Source organism: Sarcophilus harrisii, chromosome 2, assembly GCF_902635505.1.
Source record: "Sarcophilus harrisii chromosome 2, mSarHar1.11, whole genome shotgun sequence".
In the NCBI taxonomy this organism is placed as follows: Eukaryota; Metazoa; Chordata; class Mammalia; order Dasyuromorphia; family Dasyuridae; genus Sarcophilus; species Sarcophilus harrisii.
The window spans coordinates 219,377,627-219,403,114 of record NC_045427.1 but is presented as its reverse complement, the minus strand read 5'-3'; the positions used below and the strand labels follow the sequence as shown (position 1 = coordinate 219,403,114).

Below are 25,488 nucleotides of genomic sequence, written 5' to 3'. Positions count from 1 at the left end.
GCGGGGGGGGGGGGGGGGGGGTGTGCGTCGGGGGTGGTGAGTGGAATGGGAATCCGGAAGGATAAGGGAGGGGGAAGCTTCGGAGGACGAGCTCCTCTCCCCAGCTCCCTCCCGGCCCCTCTCTTTGCTTCAGACAGCAGAGCAAGTGCCCCCGGTACTGACAACTCCTGCCCGCGCATCCCCGACCGATCGATCATTCGGGGATGCGTTGCTCTCGCCTGAGGTGGGGCTGGGGGCGGAGCCAGTCCCCCGAGCTCATGCATATGGATGATGCGGCGGCAGCGGCCGCTCCATTGTGCAATCGGAGCCGGGAGGTGGCGGTGGCGGCGGCGGCAGCGGCGGCGGCGGCGGCGGCCCCTGAAGCAGGGTGCCTGAGCTGAGCCCCCCGGCTGGCGCGGCGGCCGCGAGGCGGCATGGAGCGGGCGGGCCGCGGAGGCGGCGGCGGCGGCAGGCAGCTGGCCAGGCGCTGAATCGGGCCCGGAGCCGCAGCCGGACTCGGGGCCCCTCGGCCGTTCTGGGCGGCCGGCCGGGAGGTGAGCGGGCCAGTCTGGGGCTGCATGGAGGGTGGGCGAGACGGCCGCGCCGGAGAGCCAGGCGAGGGGCCCGAGGTCGGGCTCGTCCTGGGGACCGCGAGCCCCGCTCCCTCACGCCCCCGCCCGGGCCGGGCCCCCCAGACCCCCTCCCGCCGCCGAGCGGAGCTGCCACCCTCACTGGGGAGGCCAGGGTCGCCATGGCAACGAGGCCGCCGCGGGGGCACCGGGGGCGCGGGGCTGGCCGGACCGAGGCGCCCGTGCCCGTGCCCCGGGCGCGCGGCCGGGCCAGGCTGAGGGGCCCCCGCGGGTATCGGCGGCCGCGCGCCCGGCGGGCCCCTTCCCACGCCGGCGGCTGCACCGTGTGGGTGTCCGGAGCCAGCCCGCCCCCCCAGCCCCGGGCTTCCTTGCAGCGCCTCCTTTTCTCCCGGGCCCAAGCCGCCCTTCGGAACGAGCCAGCCGGGTCCGAGGAGGCTGTGACTGTTTGCCCGGGTAGAACCCAGGCGGGTGTTGGGGCGCTCCCGAGCCCCCCTCCCAACCCACCAGGCGGCTGATGCTTCCGCTGCATGGGAGAAGGGGGGGTGGCAAGGATGATGAGCAAGACCACCCCATCCCCCTTCTGTTCCCTTCCAGCCTCTCCGGCAGTGTCTCTGTTGGGGCATACCTTGACTGAATTCCTTTTCTTGGGGTGGTCCTATGAAGAAATGACCCTATTGTTAGGCAGAAATGACCCTTTTGTCTCCTGAGGTTTTCTTTTTCACCCAACTTGAGCCATTGTTTGGGGTTTGATTGGGGAAAACCCAGCTGTTCCTGGGAACGAATAGGTGTAGGGGGGTGCCTCTTGGCAACAGAGATTTACTCATCCTTCTGTACCTTCCTTGCCTGTGCTCGCCGAGAGGAGTGGGCCTTTCTGGATCTCTTTTCCCTTTACAGATTAGGCATTGCCAGGCCTACTTTGGTTTGTCTTGCCAGGCCCACTTTGTTTTTTCTATCCCATCATCTTCTTAGAGGCTTCCCCATTCCAAATCCCAACATGTGTCCACCAGTGTAGTCTGTGACCTTTTCTAGGCCATCCCAAAGGGTACCATACATTTCTCTTGGGTCCAAGGTAAACTGTTTACCTTTTCCAGTTCCCTGCCATGGCCTCCTAGAGAGCACACCCCATTCCAGAATGGGGAAACTGAAGCCTGGAGAGGCTAGAATTAGGACACTCAGGGGTGGAGCATAAAATAGCAGTACTAATAATAATGTCAGTAGCAATGTCTTGGACTCAAAGTACTTTATTTGTATTATTTATTCTCACAGATTTTTACTTAGAGAAGATTTCACAGGGAATGTCATAAATCATGAAGGGTACAGATAGGGTGAACCTGGACTTAATCACCAAATCCTGGAATACTAGAACTAGGGGGCACTCCTTGAAGCTTGAAAAAGGTAAATTTAGGATAAATAAAAGGAATTCTTATTTTTCATAGTAAACTTAAAGAATTAATTATTCCAGGAGATAGACTAAAGATATTGAAAATTTAGGTAAATTCATAAGTGATAGATCCATAATGAGTTGCTAAGGGAAATTTGGATGTGGGTTTTTTTTTGGGGGGGGGTACCTCTGATATTTTATGATTGCTATCTAAAAGAACAGTTATGCTATTGCATAAAAGATCCCTTGAGATCAATATTATACCTACATTCATGGTCTGAACAGGACATGTTTCTGACCCAGGGTAGCAATTCTTTTGTTCTTATTCACATGACAGTCCTATGAAATAGATAAGAGCAGGAATTGTTTTCCCCCCTCCCCCATTTTGCTTATTGGAGAGTTGAGGTTTAAAGTGATTAAGTAATCTGGCCAAAGTCACTGTGACTGAACCAACATCAGAACCCAAGTATCCAGGCTCCTGCTTGATGCTTATTCTAGTAGCTTATGCTGCCTCCCAGAAATAGAACACAGCCAGTCCAGTCACACAAGGCTGTGGCCCTTTCTAGTAGTACAAATTAATCCTCCTTCTCCCTATTTTACTTGGGACTGAATCAAGGGAATGTTTCATTTTCTTTTCCCTGCCTCTGCCAGGAATTCTTCTGCTCCATCAAAGCCATCCTATCTGTAAATCTTTTTAAAATTCATTTGGTCTCCTTTATCCCTTCCACATTTAGTTGCCTTTGCCTTTTAGGATTCGAAAGGTAGAAATCTGTAGCTGAAAAAGACCTATTAGCAGTTTTTTGCATCCTCTGGAGAATGAGTTACCACAGGGCCATCCTCTTGGGAGTCTGGTTGATTAGCTGGGAAAGCAGAGGGAAATTGGTCCTGTTGCTCAGCTTCGAAGTGAAGTATAACTCCTCTTCCCAGTTGAAAGCTTGGGCTAGAGTAGAGTTTGAAGAGTGTCTATAGTATATGGAGGTAGACTTAAAGACACACTCAGTTTGGCATGCCTTTGCTCTTTAGTAGGCTAATGTTGTCTTGTCTCGTTCAGTCACTTAGGAGATTCAGGGGGATCCCTTCATCAGTTGTCTGGGTGCTTTTTGAGCTCAGGTTGTCAATAGTGAGAAAGAAGGCTAGAAACGTGTTTTCCCATTTTCTTGTGCTATTTGACTATACAGATTGCTCCTGTATCCTAAGGTAATAGTACTGGGGGTGTCAGTCTGTCCCTGCTATCAGTGAAAGTAGGTTGAAATGAAGCCTATTACAGAGAAGGGAGTTGTAGATGGTGCCAATAGAGCAGAGGGAAAGAAAGCCAAGAGAGATTTTGCTTCTGTGTTTTTCTTTAGGGAGTATAAAATTGAGACTCCTCCTGGGTTCTGTTGTTTCTACTCTGTTCCTGTGCTCAGAAGAATAGAGAATGAAATCTGTCTCCATCTCAAAAGGATTAGGATGATGATCCCCCAAGTCTTTCCCTTTTGTGAGTAAGAGACTGCCTGGTATAGTAAAAAGAAAACTAGATTAAGACTCGGGAGACCTGAGTTTTAGCCCTGGCTATATCACCAACTTGTGTGACATGAGGCAAATCACTTAACCTCTCCAGGTCTCAGTTCCTCATCTGTAAAATGAGGGGTTTAGATTGGATGTTTTCCACAATCCCTTCCAGCCATAACATTCTGAATTTCCTTGCCAGGATTCTGGTCAGCCTGCTGAGGTTCTGCCGAGTGTAATAGTATTAGAGAATGGTAGGTTCTTTTTTTTTTTTTCACCCTAAAAAACTAAACCCATGGAAATCTGGAGGGAGCTGTCCACTAAAATTGAAGGGACCACAGAAATTCACAGTAATGAATACAGTAGAAAATCACCTTATCCTTTATAGGCCTTTGGTTGAGGGAACTGAAAATACCTGTGGTCTCCTGTCCATGGCAGGAACTTAGTTGATTTGGAATTCCCCAAACCCATGTGATAGCAGGCCCCTCTTTTCTCTTCAGCTTCAGCCTGACAGTTTCAATTGAGGACCCAGTCCTAACACTAACCTGACCAGAGTCTTGTACAATTTCCTAGGTAAGCTAAAATGCTCATATATGCTACAGATCAAATCTTGACTCCAAGAAGATTTCTTTATCAGTCTTTCAGGTTTCCTTCCTATATCTTTTGCATTCTGGGACAGCAGAGTGGGAGCTGCAGAGATTATAAGGACCCCTATGGAGAAAGAGAGAATGTAATATTTCTATTCATTCCTGAGAGATAAGACTGGGTTTGGGATTAGATTTAGCAAACTGATGTCCCATGTAACTACTTTCAAAGAAGGAAGCTTGTGGATTAAGCCTTGACTCTAGCTCTTTGAGAATCCCCCCACCCCCTTTCCTGTGTGTCATCCCTGCTTCAGGGATTCGGGGAAGCCTCAGTTTTGTCTGGCCCTTGCTGGGACATTCCAGTAACTGAACCAGCTGATTCTGTTTTTCTTCATCCGGGGGGGGGGGGGGGGGGGGGAAGTAAGTCCTTACCCTTCTGGGTAAGGCCCCAGAAGAATGCTAGTGTATCTCATCACCTTAGCACAGTATATGCCCATGGTAGAAGCTCAATAAATCCTTGTTGAATTGAATTTAGGCCCTAGGGATAGAAAGTTATTGGGCCCCTGTTTCCAACTAAAGCTTGTAGAGTCCAGTACTATGGGGTCAAGTCTTGACTATCACTGAAGTATATAGTCCTGACCCCTCAGATCTTGCAACACTTCCTGGCTCAGAGATACCTGTGCATGTAAGGAACAGGAAGGGGTGGGAGGTAGGTGGGCTTGGCTTTCTGCTGCCTAGAATTTCCTAAACCTAACTGGCAAGCTCTGGAGCTCAGTCTTCCCCTCCCCCTACTGCTCTTTCAATTAAACTGCATGCACTTAACTTCCCTCTGGGCCCCTCCCTGTGACTGCCTTGCAGCTGTCCCTGGCTAGAAACATGCTTCTGAAAGACCCTTGTGAGCTGGGTTACTCTTAAGAGGCCTTATTTGCCCAAGGGTTAAGACTGGGAAACCCCATGTTGTATGCAGAGAGAATAGTTGGGTCTTTTAAAGAATGTCTGAACTTCTGGCTTCTCAAGGTTTGGGTTGGGATAATTTTGGCCTTTTGACAAAAGAACCCCCATTTCCGGGTACTACGTATGAGACAGACTTTCTTCTCCTTTCTATACCTTCCTTCCCTCACCAAGTAACTCCACAGTTCTCTAGGAAATTGACTTGAATTCTGAGTTAGAAATGAAACTTCCCTTTTTCCCCATTACCTAATTTAATTCTGGTCCTGTCTCCCTACTACATCAGCTCACTAATCAGACCATTAAGATCATCTAGAGCTTAGTTCTGAACCTTGACTCTCACCATCCCTTCTTTGTACCTTGGTTTCTTCATTCCTACAATTAAAAGTTATAAAATGGTTAGAAGAGTAAGATTCACTTTTCCTATCTTCCAAGCTGTAAATTATGCATAAAGTACTTTGAGATGCTGGGGGAGGGAGAGTGTCAGAGATTTGGCTTTAGTTATGACTCTCTTATTCAACTATGTTCTTGTTATTTGCTTGTGATGACTTGTGCAGGTAGCCATTCCTTTACTCCCCCCAAAAGGGCAACTACCTTTTGGTATGTCACATCATTGCTGAGAACACTGAGACTGTCTTTAGGTCAGAGTTTCCTTTGTTTCCTACTACGGGACACAAAGGGCTAGTCCTCTAGGTGGGTTCCTTTAACACTGAAGGGCATTGATCTACATCCACTACTTTTCATGGGACGGCTAATGGACCAGTTGAAATAGCCCAGCTGTAGGAAGGAATTGTTTCACTGGTGAAATTAATCTTTTGGTCCAAAGAACTAAAATAATCAGAGTTCAGGAAAGAGGCATTTTGATTCTTTCTCAGCCTCTCAGCCTCCTAAGAAAGAATGTCTGGACTAGAAAGGATTGAAGTTTTACCATCTCAAATTAGAAAACATCCAGACTTTGAGTCAGAAGAGCTGGGTTTTAATGACCTTAGACTTGTCACATTTCCTCTTCTGTAAAACGAAATGAGGTAACATAATTTCTAAAACTCCTTTCAGCATTTGAAGGATTCTTTAATTCTTCACCTCCTGTAATATGTACTTGTGTGCTGATGTGCAGCTAGATACACATATATTTATTCCAGTTGTCCTTAAGAGACTTGTCTTTACTATTCTGCTCTTGCCTTTGTACGCCCATCTCACCATTTCTGGCTCTTTCTATGTGTCTTGCCATAGCTTATGCCTCCTCTATTTTGGTTCTACTACGCTCCCTCTTTCATAGTGTATCTCCTAGGCACATGCTCTCTCTCAAAAATTCAGATTTTTTTTTTCCACGTTTGGCATTTTCTATGTTGTCCCTTTTGTTAATTCCTTGGCTCATAAATGTCCCTGCATGTCTAGGGCAGGCTCGCCTGCTCTTTGGAACACTGTCATTCTTTTATGTACTTTGTGTCTTAAGTGTATCATGCCTCTCGTTTGCAACATCTCTTGTGCAAGTCTTATCCTCTGTGTGCTTATGCCATGTGTGTGGTTACTGACAATTACTCATGCTGTATGTGTGTGACAGATGGGAGCAAACACATACCCTCTGACAGATGGATGTATACAATTCCTCAGACGGACACACATGTTCCAAGTGTGTCTATGCATGTCTGGTGTGTGCATCTACGATTTTCATGGCTGTCTCTGTAAAGGCCTATCTCAGTAGTCGCTGCCCTATCCCCTATCCCACCTCTGGCTGTGTACTTCCATCTTAAGTGGCCAATATCAACCTCTCCCTCTCTGAAATGACTGAAGTCTTACCAGCAGTGATGTTCCCACTCTGCCTAGGAGACTGGCAGACTGCACAGAAGCCCTAAGTGGAATGGCTGCTGCCTGTCTAACATAGAGCACAGCTGGCCCAGGAATGGAAACAGAACTAATGCCCCCCTCCCCTATTCTAGGAGGGGGGGGGGGGCAGACTGTGTTAAAGGACTCACACTGGATTCCCAGTGCAATGCTCCGTGTGCTAGAGAGCAGCTTCTGTTGCCTCCTGAGGTGACGGCTGCTTGGCCCGAGGAGGAGGAGGAGGAGGAGGAGGACAGGCAGCTGGCTTATGTGCTCCTTCAAACACGGAGAAGGAATGCTGTTAGGTAAAATGTCCCTCCTTTCTAAGGGATTGGGGAAGATACTATAGGGGATCCTGGCAGAACAGCCTCATGTCTCTGCTCTCCAGCCAGAATTTTGTGCATATTTGAGTAAAGGTTTTATTTTGGCTTTTTTCCCTCTTGCCCTTTTTGTGACTTTGCTTTGTCCCCTTTCCTCCATAGCATCAACTCCTGATAAAGAGGGATATAGTATCTGGTGGTTGTGGTGGTTGAACCACATTGTAATTCCTCGGACTCTGCCCTTCCCTACTAATCCTCTCTGACCTTCTTGACCTTGGGTAGGATTCTATTCAGCACCTTTCCAAGAAAATAATTCTCAATCTTCTTTGGCCTTGTTTTTCAAGCCCTCATCTGAATTTTCTGGGAGCTGAGCTGTTGCCCTTTCTCGACCCTCAGGAAGCTGAACTCTGAGGACTCTTGTTCATATAGGACTTGTGATTCTCAAAGTGCCCGAGGCTCTAACTTTTGACTTCTTCCATGCTTTGTTCCTCTAGGGAAATTTTCATTTGTCAACTAAGAAAATCCCTTTGAGCAGAAAAACACTAGTATCAGCCTTTCACTTCAGTACTCCTAGCAAATGATGGTAAACAAGAGGCAGCAGCTCTCTATAGCAAGACACCTTCTCCTTCTCTCCCTGCTCTCTCTACCTACAAGTGGTGTGTAATGGGAGTCTTTCTTCTACAAGCAGTTCTTACATTGTCACCCTCTCCCTTTGTTACCCCTACTCACCCTTACCACCCCTCCCCCTCTGAGTTTCTGCTGAGAGAAGCTGAGATCTCCATTTTTTTATATGGATACTGAAAAACAGAGGAAAAGTCTTGTATAGAGGAGGAAGGGTGAAAATATTTGGGCCCAGAAATAATAGCTTCATGGGTCATTCATACTGGGGTTCTGGGTTTCTGTGTGGTAGTAGCTGGGACCACATGGGGTTAATGTACTCTTCTTAGCTGAGCTTGCCAGGAGCAGAGGTTTGCCAGACATGGGCAGGACGCCAAGTTCCTCTAGCTGGCCGAGACACCCTGAGTATGGCCCCCTGGGTCCCTAAGCTTAACCCTGCCCTGCCTGGGGTGCCCTCCATGTGCCTCATACTTAGCTAGAATACACATGCTGCTGATGAAAAAAGAGCCCCAGGGACTACACTATCTCCTGAACCCCCAAAAGAGCACACCTGGGAACTTTCCCATTCATCTTTTCTCTGTTCATTATTTGTCATGAACAGGGAATGATTCAATTGCTGTAGTTTCCTATAAGTCCCTCTAGCATCTTCTGTTGAATTTTCCTCAGTATAACAGTTTTTCTCTTTCTATCACGGCAGCTTGGAGCTGAATCCCAGATTAACCCCATTGAAGTCAACTATAGTCAAGTCCCAGACCCCCCTGTCCCTCACGATACTTCACAGCCAATGAACTCCATGAACCCAATGAAACCTGCCCTCCCCCCCACGCCACACGGGTGAGTACAAGACACTCCCATTCCTGTGTTGGGTCTTTCTTAAGGCCAGGACCTATGCAGTTGGTCTCTGCCTGAGTCATGATTATGCTCTCTACTCCCTGTCTTCCCTGGGATGACCTGTCTCTGTACCCAGTCTTCAGTTCCTCTTAGAACAGTGAATCCCTGTTGTACTGTCAGGCACCCCTATTCCACCTAACCTTAAGACTGTGCCAGTTCACTGTCTGGAACTTGAAATATGTTCTTTACAAGCCTCTTTTCCCCCACAGTGATGGTTCATTTGCGTATGAGTCTGTTCCTTGGCAACAGAGCACCAATCAGCCAACAGGATCACTCTCCGTGGTAACCACCGTGTGGGGAGTCAGCAATACATCCCAGAGTCAGGTAAAAGCTTCCCACCCTAATATCCAAGATTTAGTCTGAACCCCTCTACCTCTCCCCAAGACAAATCATAGACATATTAGTCCCCCTCAATCTCCCTTAGTGCATTGTTTTGTGTTGTTTTTCTTGTAATCTTTCAACTGTCTTCAGTAAATCCTCACCCCACCCCCTACATTCCTTTCTTTCCTTTAATATGACATCCAGGCCCCATTGTTGTGAAGTAGTAAAAAGCTGCTGTATTGGAACTGAAACTGTTACTTCCCTTTAAAGAGTAGAGGGCTTTTTTAGCCTAGGGTCTAGGCTAAGAGGTTCCATAAATTGGGATTGAGGGAAAGCATCTTTACCTTAACATTTATTTATGTGTCTAAAAACATTCTGAGAAAAGGAGTCCACGGCACAGAAAGTCCCTGCTTTAGAGGTTCTTGGCAATGTTGAGTATTGTTGCTTTTTGTAGGTTTTGGGAAGCCCCATGGGCCCTGGGGGGAACCCCTCTGGTAGTCCCATGATGCCTGGCATGGCAGGTGGCAGCCCTGCTATGAACTCTCCTCAGTTCTTGGGGCAGCAGGCTTTTCCAGAAGGTGGTGCAAACAAGAGTTATATGCAGCAAGGAATGTATGGCCGTGGCAGCTACCCTGGAGGGCCTGGTTTCCCTACCAGGTAAGGATCATTTTGTAGAAGGGGTTGCTGTCCGACTCTTTTGAATTTTCCCCATTTAGAATTTGGGTCTCTAATTCACAACACCAAGCACAATGCCCCATATCTACTAGGAAGTCAATATTTTTGGTTAATTGTGTATGTACAGACTTAACTCTGCTGCTGTAACTTCAGAAATGATCTAAAATATTTGAAAAAGAATGAATGAAATTCCATTCTGCCTGAGAAGTTAGATAGCCAAGTCCCTTCTGAAAGAACACAGATCTTAGCCTTGTGTGGTTAATAGGAGGCTGCTTCTGAGCCAGGGCAGAATGGAGGTGTAATCTTGTGTCTCCTGCAGCTACACAGGCAGCCCAAGTGGCCCTGGGGGCCTAGGTCTCCCCTCACATGCCACCCGACCCTCCACTGACTTCACTCAGGCAGCTGCTGCTGCTGCTGTGGCTGCTGCTGCAGCTACTGCCACTGCTACCGCTACTGCCACTGTGGCCGCTCTCCAGGAGAAGCAGAGTCAGGAGCTGAGCCAGTATGGAGCGGTAAGGTGCCTTCCCTGACTACTCGCCTTGACCCCGTGTGCCCAGTTTGAGGCAGCATGGTGTAGGGAACGAGTACTGGACTGAGAGTCCAGGTTCTAGCCCTAGCTCTGTCAGTAACCAGCTGTGTGATCTTGGCCAAGTCACTGAATTTTCAAGTCTAGTTTTCTCATCTGTTTATAATAATCAGATAGGTTTCTAGGGGCCCTTCTAGCTCTACAAATGGACAGTTCTGTGAATTCACCAATAAAACACTGACTTAATCTAGGTCCTCAGCACAGCACAAGGAGAGAGCTTTTTGTTCTAAGAGAACATGCATGGATAAATTGAGGGGTGAGGGGAGGGAACTGGGAGGGAAAGGCTGAGGGCTATATGGTTTCCCCTGCACTGTCCTCTTCACACTTCTAGGAACCTTGGGGAGTCTACTCGAGGAAAGGTGGGAGGGGTATTAGATGAAGACTCATGCGGTGGGAAAGATAGTAAAGAAGTAGAGTGTTACTGTAATATGATAGAGGTCAGAGGGGTGGTAAAAATGTTGTGCTGAGCTGAGGGACAAGCAAGGATGATGTGTTATTCTCTCTCTCTCTCTGGGTTATTTTTCATGGGTGTGGTCTTGGATAATTCTTTTTCTCTCTCCCTAGATGGGGGCAGGACAACCCTTTAACAGCCAGTTTCTGCAGCATGGGGGTCCAAGGGGGCCCAGTGTCCCAACTGGCATGAACCCTGCCAGTATAGGAGGGGTGATGGGCCCCTCTGGTATCTCCCCTATGGGCATGAACCCAACCCGGGCACCTGGAATGACTCCCTTGTATGGAGGGCAGAGACTGCCCCAGCATGGGTACCCAGGGGCCCCCCAGACACAGCAGATGCCCCGACAAGGAGTCAAGAGAGCCTACTCCAATGAGGTGAGTATGGGGAGAAGGGAATTGAAAGGTCTGAGAGCTGCTTTCCCCAGGAATCAATCACAGACACCTCACTTATGACATTTATATTCTCAGCTGGTTTAGGTTAGTGACAAGCCTAAAAGGAGGGAGAATGAGTTGATATCAGGTTGGAGTGCCCAGTGGGCAACTGTAGCACAATCCCAAACCAACCCAGGAGTTCTCCATTCAACCCCCTCCCTACCTGATCTATCCTTGTATTCTTTCAAGGGTTAGAGTTAAAGTTCTATGTTCCATGACCCTTAGGCAAGAGAATGGTGCTTTTCAGGCAGTTTTTTTTTCTTCTAGATGCCTTTTCTCTGGTTTTCCTTATGCCCTCTTGACTACTTTTGAGTATATGTCATCTCTTTTACAGGGTTATCCTGCACAGCAGTATATGCAAGGTGGCCAGTATACTCCCAGTGCTGCCCAATATGCACCAAATACTGCACAGCCATCAACACCCTCCCCCTCATACCCTGGCCAGAGGATGCCTATCCAGCAAGCAATGGGCCAATACCTGTCCACCTCGAGCTCAGCAGGACCCTATTTTAAGGTACGAAGCAGCTGCCAGCTTGGCTCTAAGAATTATAGTTTGGAAATTCAATCTAAAGAATAATTGATTGAAGGGAAGTTTATAGGTGTCTAAGCTATTCAAATATTCCTTTGTTGTTTCTGTCAAGTCAAAAGCACTAAGCTTTCTTCATTTTACTATAGAAAAACTAAAGCATTGTAATTGTACCTTGATCTGCTAGTCTATGGAGTGGAGATTTTGAGGATTGCTTCTGCCATGGTTGAACGAGGCATCAAGATGAACCTTGTGCTGATACTTAAATTCTAGAGCTGAGAAGACACTGCATAGTTTCTTACCATATACTGCCTGTTCTATAGCTTCTTTCTTTTTACTCCTTCAGTTCTAGAACTAACAAGAATTAGCAAAAAGATTCCTACAAACTACATGTAACAGGAGTTTACAAGTTTTTTACAAGCTTCTCTTGTATGCTGAAATTTTTGTTCGATTTATTCAAGGGTGATACATATAGATTAGGATAGATTCTTTAGTATCCTGTGGCCTCTTTTCCCTCCTTTTCTCATTCTTTTCTCACAAATGCCTCTGATTCAGGGTTCTTCTATTACTTATCATTGTACTTCTGGCCATCCTTTGACAGTCAAATGTTTGAGAGAATTATGAGCTAAAGGCTAAAGCTATAGGGCTAGGTTCCATTTGCAGGGCACTGACAGGTTGTTGGTTTTTTTTTTTTTTTTTTTTTGTCCCCAGCAGTCCACAGAGCAGTTCAATGGGCAGAACACCAACTTCAATGGAGGGAACTTCAACAGCTACAGCCAGTCCAACATAAACGGGGTATGATGGAAATGGGAATTTGGGCCTCCTTATAAAGCTTGCTTGACACTAGGGCCAGCCACCTCTCACTTGTTCACAGCTCTTCTCCACTGCTCTCTTACCCCCAATATGATTGTGCACTCATTTTGGCTCAGCTATCCAGCCCTTACTTGCTCTCATAGATTTTATCTGTTTTCCTATAGCCTACCCGATCAATGCCTGGCTATCCCAGCTCACCACTGCCTGGGAATCCTACCCCGCCAATGACTCCTGGTAGCAGCATACCACCCTATATGTCTCCTAGTCAAGAAGTCAAATCTCCATTCCTGCCTGACATTAAGCCCAACATGAGCTCTCTGCACCCTTCTCCCTCTGGTAAGTCTCATTTGCAGGGTTTCTAAGAATTTGAACTCCCAGGGGGGAAAAAAAAATTATTGCAGGCTAGTTTGGGAATGAAGACAGTCTTCATCTTCTGCATGAGAAGCCTCAAAAAATCATTCAGTGAGTGTAGAAGACTCTTTATGTGTCAGCTTAGAAAAGTATCCTTCCCCCCCCCCCCACTTTTATTTTCCCTCTGTGGAAATCTTTTTTTTTTTTTTTTAAATTTTATTGATATATTTTGTTTTTCACCTATGCTTCTTATTGTATTTATTCCTTCTCCTTGAGCTCTCTCTTGCAAATGCATTTTAGAAAGATGGAAAAAAAGTTCAACAAAACTAAGACGAGAAAATCTATACAGTGTTCCATACCATAACCCTTCCCCCTTCCCACTTCTGTAAAGAGAAGCTTGGAATTGTCATTTCGCTATCTTTTTTGAGGCAAAGCTTGGTTATCATAATTTCCAAGATTCAGTTACTGTTTTGTTTTTTTATTTATATTGTCCTAGTCACTCATGTCTTGTTTTCCTGGTTCTGCTTACTTCACTTCTCATTAGTTCATATAAGACTAACCATGTTTCTCTATATTCATTGTATTCACCATTTCTTACAGCACAGGTAATATATTCCATTATGTTCATGTACCACAACTTGTCCAACCATTTTCTACTTGATGGGCACCTACTTTATTCCCATTTCTTTTGTTACTACAGCAGCAGAGTATTGCTATATAAATATTTTGCTGTATTTGGGGGCCTTTCTTATTGGCTCCTGATCTCCTTGGGGTTCATATGTAGTAATGGAATCTCTAGGTTGCTGAGACAGTCTAATGAAGAGTTCAGAAAAATACAGAAAGACTTGTGTGAACTGATACAGAGTGAAGTAAGCAGAACCAAAAGAACAATATATACAATGATTACATTAATGTAAATGAAGACAGCAGAATTCAGGTTGTATAGTGGTCAATATTGATGCCCATTGACTAAGAGTGAAAGTTAGGAAGTGATAAACTTAGAAGGGCAGATAGGTATGTGTGCCATTAGTCACAATCACTTGTATTGGATGGTTTTGATTTAACTTTTTATGTCAGAGGATTATAAGGTGGTGGATTTTGGGGGGGGAAGTGACTGATGTGTCAACACATCAATTTTTTTAATTAACTCTAAGTGGATGGAATTTTAAAAAAATCCTCACCACCAAACACAATTTCCTTAGCTTATCCATGGCAGATAAGAGTTTGGGACTCTGAAATCCTCATTAAGCTACAAAGTAAGGGAGAAACCCTTAGAACTTGAGGGTCCTTAGGAAAATCTGAGGAGAGCTCTGCCCTTCATCTAGCTTCCCATCCTCCATAGTATCTGGGTGTGGGCTCCTCCTACCCCCAAAGGTTGGTAGGAGTAACAAAGCTCTGATAGGGGGCCCCCTTTAAGGGGTAATGGAACCTTCAGTTCCCAACATTCCGTGACCGTTGAAAGTGACAGTTGAGAACAGGGGGATGCCCAAACGCAGCCCCTAGCATGGCTCATCACGGCAGCATAGTGCAAGAGAGAAGAGGGGGGTGTGCCCTGGGCCACCCTAAGCAACAGGAGGAAGCTGGGCCACGTGGTTGGCCTGGCAGAAGAGAGGGTAGCATCCACCCCAAGTCCACACTACTGGTCGGCTGCCAGCGGGGCTCCCCCACCGTCCCAAACTCTGCCCAGCACCGGCTCAAGCTGCATGTTCGCTGGCGCTGGGTGTCACTGGCCCCCCTACCCGCCACCAGCCCCTGTCCTCCCCTCATAGGAAACCCATGCGACGAGCTGCGGCTGACGTTCCCGGTCCGAGATGGGGTGGTCCTGGAGCCCTTCCGCCTGCAGCACAACCTGGCCGTCAGCAACCACGTCTTCCAGCTCCGAGACTCGGTCTACAAAACGCTGATGCTGAGGTGAGCTGCCCTCAGGACCTCCGCCTTGTCACGGCCGGTTCTTATTCCTATTCCCCATATTTTGTGGTAGATTTTCTGGGTTATGGGCTCTTTGTTTCCTCTTCCCTGGTTCAGACCTGACCTAGAGCTACAGTTTAAATGCTATCATCATGAGGACCGGCAGATGAATACCAACTGGCCAGCGTCGGTGCAGGTGAGCGTCAATGCCACGCCCCTGACCATCGAGCGGGGAGACAACAAGACGTCCCACAAGCCCCTGTACCTGAAGCACGTGTGCCAGCCTGGCAGGAACACCATCCAGATCACCGTCACTGCCTGCTGCTGTGTAAGTGATTCTTGGGCCACACAGTAAATGGGAGCTGGGAGCCAGGGGGGAGGGAGGAGGGTGACATAGCCAGGGCCTGGAAAACAGGAAACACAGATGAGTATATGATTGCACACACATGTGTAGACTTGTACAAGGCATATTAAGCACAAATATCTGTATACAAACATCCCTATCTGATGATAGGGTAAAACTTCTAGTCCGATTGCAGATGTCTGAGTTGTAGGCTTTATCACTAAAGGAAAAGGTACTGGATTCCCTTCCTTGCAAGCCAAATGTTCACCTTCCAAGTCCCTTCTCAGTGCCCACCAAAAGAGGGAAATGGTTATGTGTGCTTCTGCCAGTGATGTACTCATTAGATTTGAAGTTGACATTAATTTGTATAAATGGTTAAGAAGGGCCCCTGGGTATAGGACCATACTTCTGGAGTCCTGGCTCCTCATTGCAGAGATGCCTGGCCACGTGCCAAGACAGAATCACTGCTCTCCCCAAGGTTTCTTGGTCAGTGGTGGAGAAGGGGGGAAACAATCTTCCCAAATGGAGATTACACCACCTCAATCAGTATTCACCATAAAGAGATATAAGGAAGAGCCTCCCCATACCCAGGTGTATATCTGCTGCTGTAAGGAAGCCTAGAAAAGGCGCTTAAAGGCCAGCCTGTACAGGGCTCTGGAAATTGACTTCAGACCCAAAATGGACAAGAGTAACCCATATTGTGAAGAAGGAAGGCCAACCTTCAGCAGACTTCTCAGGCCCAGTTTTTCCTGTCTTTGATGGAGAGATGGGGACTAGGAAATAATCATTTTGATTAATTCAGGAGGAAGGGGGATCAGTATCTCTTTTTTTTCTTTACAAGTAAACCCTGGGTAACAGCAGCTGTGATTGAGGCTTCTAAATGAAGGCCAATGTGAGGAGATCTGTGTCAAATAGAGGCAGCCACCTGTGTTCCAAATGGGGCCAAAGGAACTTTTATCCCACACCTAAAGACTCACAGGGGAGGGGGACGCTACAGGTACCTAGCTTCTTCCCTCTACTTCCTTCTCCTTTACCCAACAACAGCCCTGATATTATAGGAGCTAGACCCGGGGGCTGGGACCCAGCAAGCGGGGGACCCTCGAACCGCTGTTCTCTCTGCCCCTTTGACCTGAACCTCTTTTCCGTGCAGTCGCACCTCTTTGTGCTGCAGTTGGTGCATCGGCCTTCAGTTCGATCGGTCCTGCAGGGCCTCATCAAGAAGCGCCTGCTCCCTGCGGAGCACTGCATCACCAAGAGTGAGTAGCTCCTGGGGGCCACTAAGCCCACCCTTGTGGAGTGGGGGTGGGGCTCAGAGATTTGTTGTCCAGAGATTTGACTGGGGTCCCTAATTAGCAAGAGCCTTTCTCCATTTACCTCCCTGAAGTATCCCCAGTTTCTCTAAGCTCAGGAAGATCTCATCTGTGTTTTCCTCCCAATGATTAGTAAAGCGGAATTTTAGCAGTGGCACCATCCCTGGCACCCCTGGGCCCAACGGAGAGGATGGCGTGGAGCAGACTGCTATCAAAGTGTCCTTGAAGTGTCCCATCACCTTCCGAAGGATCCAGCTCCCTGCCCGAGGACACGATTGCCGCCACATACAAGTAAGTCGGGAGGGATGGCGCTGCCACGACTGCTTCACGTTTTCTGGCCTTTCGGATCTTTGTAGACCATTGCTCCTCCTCCTGTCGCCTGGAGGGGGGGGGGGGGGACTGAGATCATTTGTTTATCTGTCAGGCCAGTTTGAAGAGCTAGAAATTGGGAGCAGGGATAGGAGGGTGAAAATAATAGGCATTTGCACATATAACTGAGGCAATGTACAAACCCAGCCTTATGCTCTATTACATATCAGTGTCTGCCTCCTCTCCCCCTCTCCCTACCATTAGAATGTAAGCGTTTTGTTAGCAGGGATTACTTCATTTTTTTGTAGACTTATCTCTAGCACCTGTCATTAGTGCCCTCTGGCACATAGTAGGTGTTTGATAAATATTTGTTCATCCGTTGTATCTGATCATCTTTTTAGTGCTTTGACCTTGAGTCCTACCTGCAGCTAAATTGTGAGAGGGGAACTTGGAGATGTCCTGTCTGCAAGTGAGTATAAGGATTATACCTTTTGAAATCACCAAAGGGTTGGGCACAATAGTGGTGGAAATAATGATGATTTGCCTTTTACATGATGTTTTATGCTTATGAAAGCCCTTTAACATGAAACCTCACAAGCTCGTGAAATATGTAAGGCAGGGTCAAGTTAGAGATGGGAAAAAACTTGGATTTCATAGGGATGAAGTGACTCCCTACAGTTTGTCATACATTTTGGATGCTCAGGGGATTGGCTTGTGGTGGAGACAGGAGGGCGTCTCTGAGGTTACTTGTTATTTTACTGACAATATGTCCTCTTTCTTTGCAGTAAGACTGCGTTGCTGGAAGGCCTGGAGGTGGATCAGTATATGTTGGGGATCCTTATTTACATCCAAAAGTAATTCTGATTATGGACTTATCCAGATTTTGAATTGATTTTTTTCTTGGGCCACCAGAGGGCAGTCATGGTCACGCGAGTCGTGTTGCTGAGATCTACTGAAATCTTTTCATCCAAATTACAGTTGGATCATGGAGTCTACTCAGAAATTGGGATTAGTGCCAAGCCAAGGAGATCATATGTCCTACTAACTTAATGATGCTGGGTACAAATGGTAGATAATCAACAATTCATTTCAAATCAATAAGGATTTGAGTTGGAAGATCTCACTTGAAACTCAAGGGACGATAGCAATGCCTTATCCACGTTAGGTATCCAGTAATTGTTAAATCAATTTGGGCAAAGAGATACTCGGAACAGGTTTAGTGAATGGGAAAAATGATATAAAGGGATGAGGGACAGACGGTCAGGTGAGAAATGGGACATATAACATTATCGGTGAAGATAGAACATGTAATCAGAAGATGATTATATGCAAATGATAACCTGGTGCATCCTCTCCCTTCCCCAGCTCAGATTATGAAGAAATCACCATTGACCCCACCTGTAGCTGGAAACCAGTGCCCATCAAGCCCGACCTCCACATTAAGGAAGAATCAGATGGGCCTGTTCTGAAGCGCTGTCGCACCATGAGTCCTACCCACATGGTGATGCCCAATGTCATGGAAATGATTGCTGCTTTGGGCCCTGGATCTTCTCCCTTTGCCCCACTGCAACCTCCCTCAGCCCCTGCCACCAGCGATTATCCCACTCAGAGTGAGTATTAGCCATTAGGCTTTCTTCTATAGTTGGGAGTATAAGCTCTTAGACTTTCTTTTATAGTTTGGAATAAGAATCCTAAGCCAGGAATGAGAGGGACCATTGATGAGGAGCTCATCTCTAATTCCTCTACTCCTGTTAACCTTAAGTCAATATAAGGAGCACATTTCAGTAACTTGGCCTTATTCAGAGTAGAATATGCATAAATCTTTTATGTGTTCCCTTCCCACTGTCAAGGATATTTACAAAAGCTACTGCTATCAGCAACAATAAAGGCTATTCTTTCTCTTTCTGAATAGTCATAACTGGTATAGACTTTTGAAACTGCTGTCTTGAATAAGTCATTTCTGCAAGTAAAACAAAACAATCAGACCCCGAAGACATTTTTGCCAGTCTTCTTCCAGGCCTTTTAAATTTTAATTTGCCTTAAGTCATTGATTTCACAATATAGGTAAGCCACCATGAGACAGTGTTACTTGGAAGAATTGATCTCACAGAACAACTTTGTTTTGCAGGTTCTAACTTTTCAGGCCCTGGAAATTTCCCTGATTCTTTTCCCCCCACCACCCCCAGCACCCCAACTCTTACTGAATTCACCCCAGGGCCACCACCAATCTCGTACCAAGCAGACATTCCTAGCAGCCTCTTGACTCCAGAAAAGCCTCCAGCTCCTTCCCTTCCTGGACAGGTCAGCACAATTTTGGGGTTGGGGAGGAGCAGGTGGCTTAAAGCATAATTCTAGTCTCTGTACCTACAAAGGGAGGAAAATTAGGGGGGAACAAATGAATATGCATCCTCCTGTTCCTCTTCACTGTGTGGCTTCCTTCTTCCTCTTCAGATGGCACCATCAGGCCACATGGACCCATCTCACAATCCTGGCCAGCAGGGGCTGCACAATCCCAATCTCAGTGCCCCACCAGGGTCACAGCTCCATCATCGGAACCCTCCCCCCCCGGCCAGGCAGTCCTTGGGGCCATCGGGTGGGGCAGGTCCTAGTGGCGAGCTGGCCTTTAATTCTGCTACGGGCATGATGGGGCAGCCAGGGATGCCCGGAACCGGAGAAGGGCCAGAGCCAGCTCTCGATGTGAGTGTAGTTTACCTCTTGCTAACCATATCCGTGAAACTCAAGGTTATTGAGAAAAGAGTTGTAGATAGGAGAAGAAAGGTCAGTTGTATTTTTTGGTAATAGAGATTGTTGATTGAGGGCTGGGAGAAACCTCAGCTCATTCAGTTCTCATATTTTACAGATGAGGAAAAGGAAATCCCAACAGGTGAGATTTAAGGAAATGCAGTTTTCTTTTATTTGGTAAAAGCAAGGTAGCCATAGTGAATCAGGAGCTAGTCTCAAAGTCCCAAAGTCCTGGGTTCAAGTTCTGCAAACCATTACAATATTAACTCTCTTAAGACAATAAATTGTGGAGCAGTTCTGAATTGGCAGGGCTCTCTCACTGAGAGGCCCAATAGGTGCAAACACACCTCTACTTTTCAAGCCATAGCTGGGGCAATGGGATAGTCGATGGAAGGCTAGCTTTGGTCATTTGAAATCAAATCCCACCTTGGCTGGCAGTGGGAGCTCCCACGGTTAGTCATAGATCTTTGTCTATACAAGAGCTGGATTAAGGTGGTTTTTTTCCCAAGTTACTTTAACAAATATTTTATAATGAACATGTTTAAGTAGCAACATTTGGAGGGTTGGCCTGTAATTATAATTAGAGGGTTTGTCGAAGGAGGGTGACAGTAGTATCTAGGTTCAGCTGTGAGTAAAAGACTGAAACTCTGGCTCCTGACATTGTTCGCTTTGTCTTCAGCTCCTCCCAGAACTGACCAATCCCGATGAGCTGCTGTCATACCTGGGCCCACCTGACCTCCCCACCAACAGTAACGATGACCTGCTGTCCCTCTTCGAGAACAACTGACCCCTGATTTTCATTTGGATCCCCCGGCTCAGGCTGGGATCTACTCGTTGGTCTCAGAACTGCCATGCCCACTTCTACCACCCACTCGTCATTGCCCCTCGGTCCTTACATACTCACCACTGTTCTCCCTCATCCAGAAGCAGGGAAGCTAAGGAGTTTCAGCTGCCTGTACATCATCTTCATCCAACCAAAGTCACTTCTGTTGTTGGTCAGACCTAGTAGCCACACACCGTGGCTGACCACTTCAGTCCGTCCTTCTTCCTAGCTGTTCTGACAGTTATTTCTGTTGAGGCCCCTCTTCCCTCAGCTCTCTGCCAGCACCAGGACTGAGGCTTCCTTTTCTTGGGCCTGATGTGTTCTTTACATCTTCCTACTGCACAGGCCATCCACAGTGTTCTAGCAGGAGCCTTCCCCAACCCTCCCTTGACTGATACCAGCCCTCCATCTGACTCTGGCTTTGAGCCTTCTGTTTTATCTTCCCTCGTGAATGTGGCAGAGTTGGGGGAGAAGCCGAGCATGATCTGTGGTGTTCTGGGCCTGTGGACTCTGGGAGGGCCCTGGGTTTTTTCTTCCTGGCTCGATGATGAAGTCCTACTGATTCATCTTTAGTAGTCATTATGTATGTGGACCTAAAGGCTACAGCAAGCCCATGCTACTGCCCTTAATTGGGTACTGAGGAGCTGTCTCGTAGACTGGATCTCTCCCCACCAGCCTCGTTCTATCTATGGCACCCATGTTCCTTCTTCCCCACCACAAGCCCAAGTACAAGAGGCTGTATAGGGTGGGGTTTGGGGGGAGGGAGGTGATTAATTACAAAGCACAAAATGTACATAGTGTAGAAACACTAAAAGCAGGGAAAAAGAAAAAGCTATTTAAAGGAAAGCGAATCCCTCTGTTGTACAGCCCCCCCATTCCCCTATTCTTTCCCCTGTTCCCATAAATGTGCATATTCCCTGACTTTGTATGAGTGACCATTCCATTGGGGAGTAGGGGTCCCAAGCTTCACCCCTGGCAGGGAATATATTTAGGGGGAGGGGGGATTGTTATTCACCAGGATGTAGAAATTCTTTGGCTGTGCCCCTCATCCCCCAGATCCCCCTTTCTGCAAAGTAAACAAGTAACAGCCATGTTTTTAAAAAACCACCTTCCCTTTACTTATACCACTAGGGAGATAATCCAAGTGGTAAACTGTCCCTTTTTGGAAAACCATTGCATCCATCTGGCTTATGGGGCCAGAGCCATGTGTGTGAGCAGTACTGCCCAGGGGGCCGTTTTGTGTATCCTGTTTCAGTATCTATATTAAAGGATTCCCTTTTGGTGGGCCTTGCTGACTCACCTCCTTTGTGCTCTGAGGTGGGGAGAGGGGGCCATGGAAGCCTGCACTTTTGACAATTCTCCCAGGAGCTAATGAGATGTGGGTTGCTATAAACCAATATATAAGCAGATCTTTGCTCCGGGTAACATCACAGCCTTAGATTCTCTAGCAGGTAAACTTAAAATAGCCTGGAAACATTTCTGGTGTTCTGTGGCATAAGTATTAAGCTCTAGCTGTATACCAGGCACTTAGTCACCTGGGATTCAAATAGCATGCCCAAGGATGTGGATTTTTTTTTTTTTAACTTTGAGACTAGCTCACCATCATACATAACCCTACTGGGGCTTCATGGAGGCCAAAGCTTTTCTCACTTCTGTTAGTACCATACTTTTCTGTCTGCTCCTCCATTGGCAAGAGAAACCGTTCCAGCCTCCTCCCTGGCCAAGATTCAGTTACTCCAACCCCCATGGAAAATTCCCTTTTCCCCTGGAATTTTCCAAGTTTGCCTTCAACCAGAGGGTGATTCTGTGAACCATAGCCAGGGCAGAAAGGAAATCTGGACTCTGCCTGGATGGAGATTTGCCATCTTTAATCCTTCCTTGAGGATAAGGGTCAGACAACTGGTACCTTGCACTAAGGGAAGGAAAGGCAGACACAAGAGGCCGAGAACCTCATCTTCTACGGTAGCCTGGAAACTGACAGGCATCTTTGATGGAGCTGTCGCCCCATTAAATGTATTAAATGTGCTGTTCCCTTGATGTGGATTATGCTGGAACAATCGGGCTGCAGAGTATGGGCGTGCTAGGAAGCTATGTCATGGAGCAATGGGGGGAGAAAAAAGGCACCACCACAGGATGGGAAGAGGTGTGACAGGGTGTGTTATGCATACGGGGGCATGGTTGTGGCAAATGCTTTTTCAGAGAACTTGTGATGACTTGAAGGGACCAAATGATTTGCACGTTTTTCCTACTGGAAGTAGGTTATTTCTCTGAACCAGGCTTTCAAGGTAGAGATGGTTAAAATCTATTGGCCAAACTTGGATACCCTTGTTAGGAGAGGACTTTGGGAAATCAACGGTTCAGATTATTCGAGCAGGCAAATCCAAATATGTTTTTCTCCATTTAAAATTCTGAACTTGATCAAAATGAGCATTTCCATATAGATAGTAAAACAATTGAATCCGCAGATCTTAATTGTTTATAGCCTTTCTAGATCTCAAATTTCAGCTTCTGATAATCGGTACGTAGGGCCTTACCCTCAGTATCTTGAGTTTGCGTGGCAGATATGTGCCAAGCACATGGAAATACCAAGATAAAAGCAGTTCCTGATCAAAGCTCAGAATCTTAATAGTCTCTCGGTAATCAGGGGTGTGGGTTTATTTCTGGTCTATAATGTCTACATTATAGACTTGTCATTGGGCTTCTGAAATATCTACAGGCTATATAAATGTCTAAAGCAGGCCACAACCATACATAACTACTTGGGAGGTTTTAGTCCAGAATTCCCAGTACCAGTGGATTTTCTTCCCACCTTTTCTGAATCATTCCAGTCTTACCCTTCCTACGAATGTGGGTGGGTAGATCCTAGGGGAATGTAATGACAAGGAAAATGTCGAGAAAGCAATATCTTGCTGAGGCTTACCTGCTATTCCCTCATTTTCATCTTCATGAATACAGTAATATTTATTCCTCACCCCCACGTAAGTCATGAGTCATTTCTATTGTAGCTGCATGGCATCTGAAAATAGCTATTTCCTTCCCACCATTCTCACCTCTCAGGTCAGGATCTTAACTCTTATTTAAGAGAAATGAGAAGCAAAAACCTTGAAATTCATTGCATAGCCAAGATCAGAATTAAAGCCTTTTCTTGTCAGCTGATAAATTTGTAGGCCATTAAAAAAAAAAAAAAAAATTGGTCCCAGGGGCAGCTAAGTGGTGCAGTGGATAGAGCACCAGCCCTGAAGTCAGGAGGACCCGAGTTCAAATCTGACCTCAAGAAACAATACTTCCTAGCTGTGTGACCCTGGGCAAGTCACTTAACCCCAATAGTCTCAGCAAAAAAAGGTCCTTGGGGGGGGGGCAGGGATCCGGGAGGTGGCATGCTTACAGAATGTTGAATGACAGTTCATGTTAGATGCCAGGTGGACAGTCTGAGCATTATGGTATCTGATCATTACTTGGCAAGGTTGGGGATGGGAAAACTAAGGGAAGGGAATATATAATTCCTATTCTGGGCCAGGCTATGTGCTTTACAAATATTTAATCCTCACAACCCTTGGAGGCAGGTGCAGTTGTAGAAACAAGGCAGACAGGTTAAGTGACTTGGCAGTTTAACACAGCTAAGGGACTTCGACTGGATTTGAATCCACATTGCCCCGACTCCAGCCCCCTATTGTCAATATCTAAAGCATCTTGTGTAACACCTGGGAGTGACTGTGTTGTGGGCAGAGCAGTGAATCTCAAGTCTGAGGACCCTAGTGTGAATTCTGCCTCTGCTTAATGCCCGAGTGAGCTTTGACAAGTCCCTTAATCTTGCTAGTTCATTTCCTCTATAAAATGAGATGATTAAACAAGAAAGTCCCATTACTTCCGAGAATTATTTTCACTGTGTTTGGCTTTAATTGATAGGAAATTTTTAGAAATTAAATCGAGCCTTTCTGTAACTCACCCATTTCTCCTTGTTGTGGAATGTTGCTATAAAGATTCCACCCCAACACCCCAAGTTTCCTACCTTAACATTCCCAGTTCCTTCAACTAATTTTCCCCTGGCATGGCCTTCAGAGCTCAGAATTCCTCTAGTAGCTCTCCCTATGGCCAGATCAATTCACAGGTCCACTACTAGCGTATTAATGTTTCCAGCAGCCCTTCCAATATTGCTCGTTTTCCTTTTTGTCAACTTTGTCAATCTCAGATCAGATTTCAGAGTAGCTTGAATTTGCATTTCTCTTCAATATTTATTACTAGTAAGTGCTATATGCAGACACTGGCTCAATGTTGAGGATTCAAAAGAGCTAAAAGATAGTCTCTGCCTTCAAGGAATTTACCTTCTAATGGAGGAGAGGACATAGAAGCAAATATTTAGAAAACAAACTATAGATAGATAGGATAAATAAATAGGAAAGGTCATTTGGAGCCTCCTATCATAGAGCTATTAATTGCTTGGATTTCTTCCCTTGAACACTGTCTAACCATATCCTTTGACTATCAATTGGTAAAAGACTCATAAATTTGAATCATTTTATAGATATATAAAATATATAGAGCACTAGGCCTAGAGTCAGAACGATTCCAGTTCAAATTTAGCTGGAAATGCTGACTAGCTGTGTGACCTGGAAAAGTCATTTAACCTATTTCAGTTCTCTCAACTGTAAAGATGAAGGTAATAATAGCCTCTTATGGTGGTTGTGAGGATCAGATGAGATATTTATAAAGTGCCTGGCATAGGAGACACTAGATAAATGCTGCTGCTATTATGATTATTCCTAACATCTCTCCTTCTTGTACCTTGCCTCTCCTTGCTCAGGGCCTGGAATCCTAGTCTTAAACTTCATTCCCAAAGACTGTAAGTGTAATATTTCCCTGAGGCTTTGCTTACTGCCAGAACTTGGGCCACATGCTCATTTCCAGGCGGTAGACTTCCCTAACAACTTTCTGACTTTTTTCCATTGCTTATCTCCAGTTCCCCCCTTAACACTCTGGATTCTCTTCACAGAATGCCAGGAGGAGTAATTTACTTCATTAGGATCGAGGGAAGATAAGCTGAATTTTCAAATTTCAACAAGACACTCCCTCTTTCTACACACTTAAAACCCCATTGCAAAGCTCTTTCTGGAAATTTTCTCTAACCACTCTGGACCCAATCACTTCTTCCTACATTCACCAAGCCTTTGGGGCACACTGCAATACATTCTATGAGCTCTTTTTGCTTTGGTGTCCTCTCCAAGAACCAGTGGTACCCAAAGGGTGTGCTGCAGCAAAGCACTGTGCTGGGAATTGCA

General features: G+C 46.3%; 1 protein-coding gene across 12 annotated transcripts; it reads left to right on the top strand.

The window, feature by feature from the left end:
• Nucleotides 1–338: 338 nt before the first annotated feature.
• Nucleotides 339–21,499, top strand: ZMIZ2 (zinc finger MIZ-type containing 2). 12 transcript variants are annotated; one of them, XM_031951504.1, is made up of 24 exons: nucleotides 339–533; nucleotides 1,836–1,964; nucleotides 3,297–3,427; nucleotides 3,641–3,692; nucleotides 3,939–4,011; nucleotides 8,427–8,563; nucleotides 8,830–8,944; nucleotides 9,396–9,598; nucleotides 9,936–10,128; nucleotides 10,767–11,030; nucleotides 11,422–11,601; nucleotides 12,325–12,408; nucleotides 12,591–12,762; nucleotides 14,547–14,688; nucleotides 14,803–15,013; nucleotides 16,179–16,284; nucleotides 16,472–16,629; nucleotides 17,049–17,116; nucleotides 17,433–17,501; nucleotides 18,013–18,257; nucleotides 18,776–18,948; nucleotides 19,099–19,425; nucleotides 19,508–19,531; nucleotides 20,069–21,499. In XM_031951504.1, the coding sequence occupies exons 6-24, from the start codon at nucleotides 8,514–8,516 to the stop codon at nucleotides 20,174–20,176; spliced, it is 2,892 nt and encodes a 963-aa protein (XP_031807364.1). In that variant the 5' UTR covers nucleotides 339–533; nucleotides 1,836–1,964; nucleotides 3,297–3,427; nucleotides 3,641–3,692; nucleotides 3,939–4,011; nucleotides 8,427–8,513; the 3' UTR covers nucleotides 20,177–21,499. The 12 variants fall into 12 exon arrangements, with proteins under 12 accessions (XP_031807364.1, XP_031807369.1, XP_031807368.1 ...); XM_031951509.1 differs by lacking the exon at nucleotides 3,939–4,011 and having other exon boundaries at nucleotides 9,492–9,598; nucleotides 12,328–12,408; XM_031951508.1 differs by lacking the exon at nucleotides 3,939–4,011 and having other exon boundaries at nucleotides 9,492–9,598.
• The last annotated feature ends 3,989 nt before the right edge of the window (nucleotides 21,500–25,488 follow it).

Bases quoted from the DNA above. Each gene is read 5' to 3' on its own strand.
- ZMIZ2 (XM_031951500.1), top strand. The intron at 14,689-14,802 runs GTGAGCTGCCCT...TCCCTGGTTCAG, and splicing joins TACAAAACGCTGATGCTGAG to ACCTGACCTAGAGCTACAGT. The intron at 18,949-19,098 runs GTCAGCACAATT...CTTCCTCTTCAG, and splicing joins CTCCTTCCCTTCCTGGACAG to ATGGCACCATCAGGCCACAT.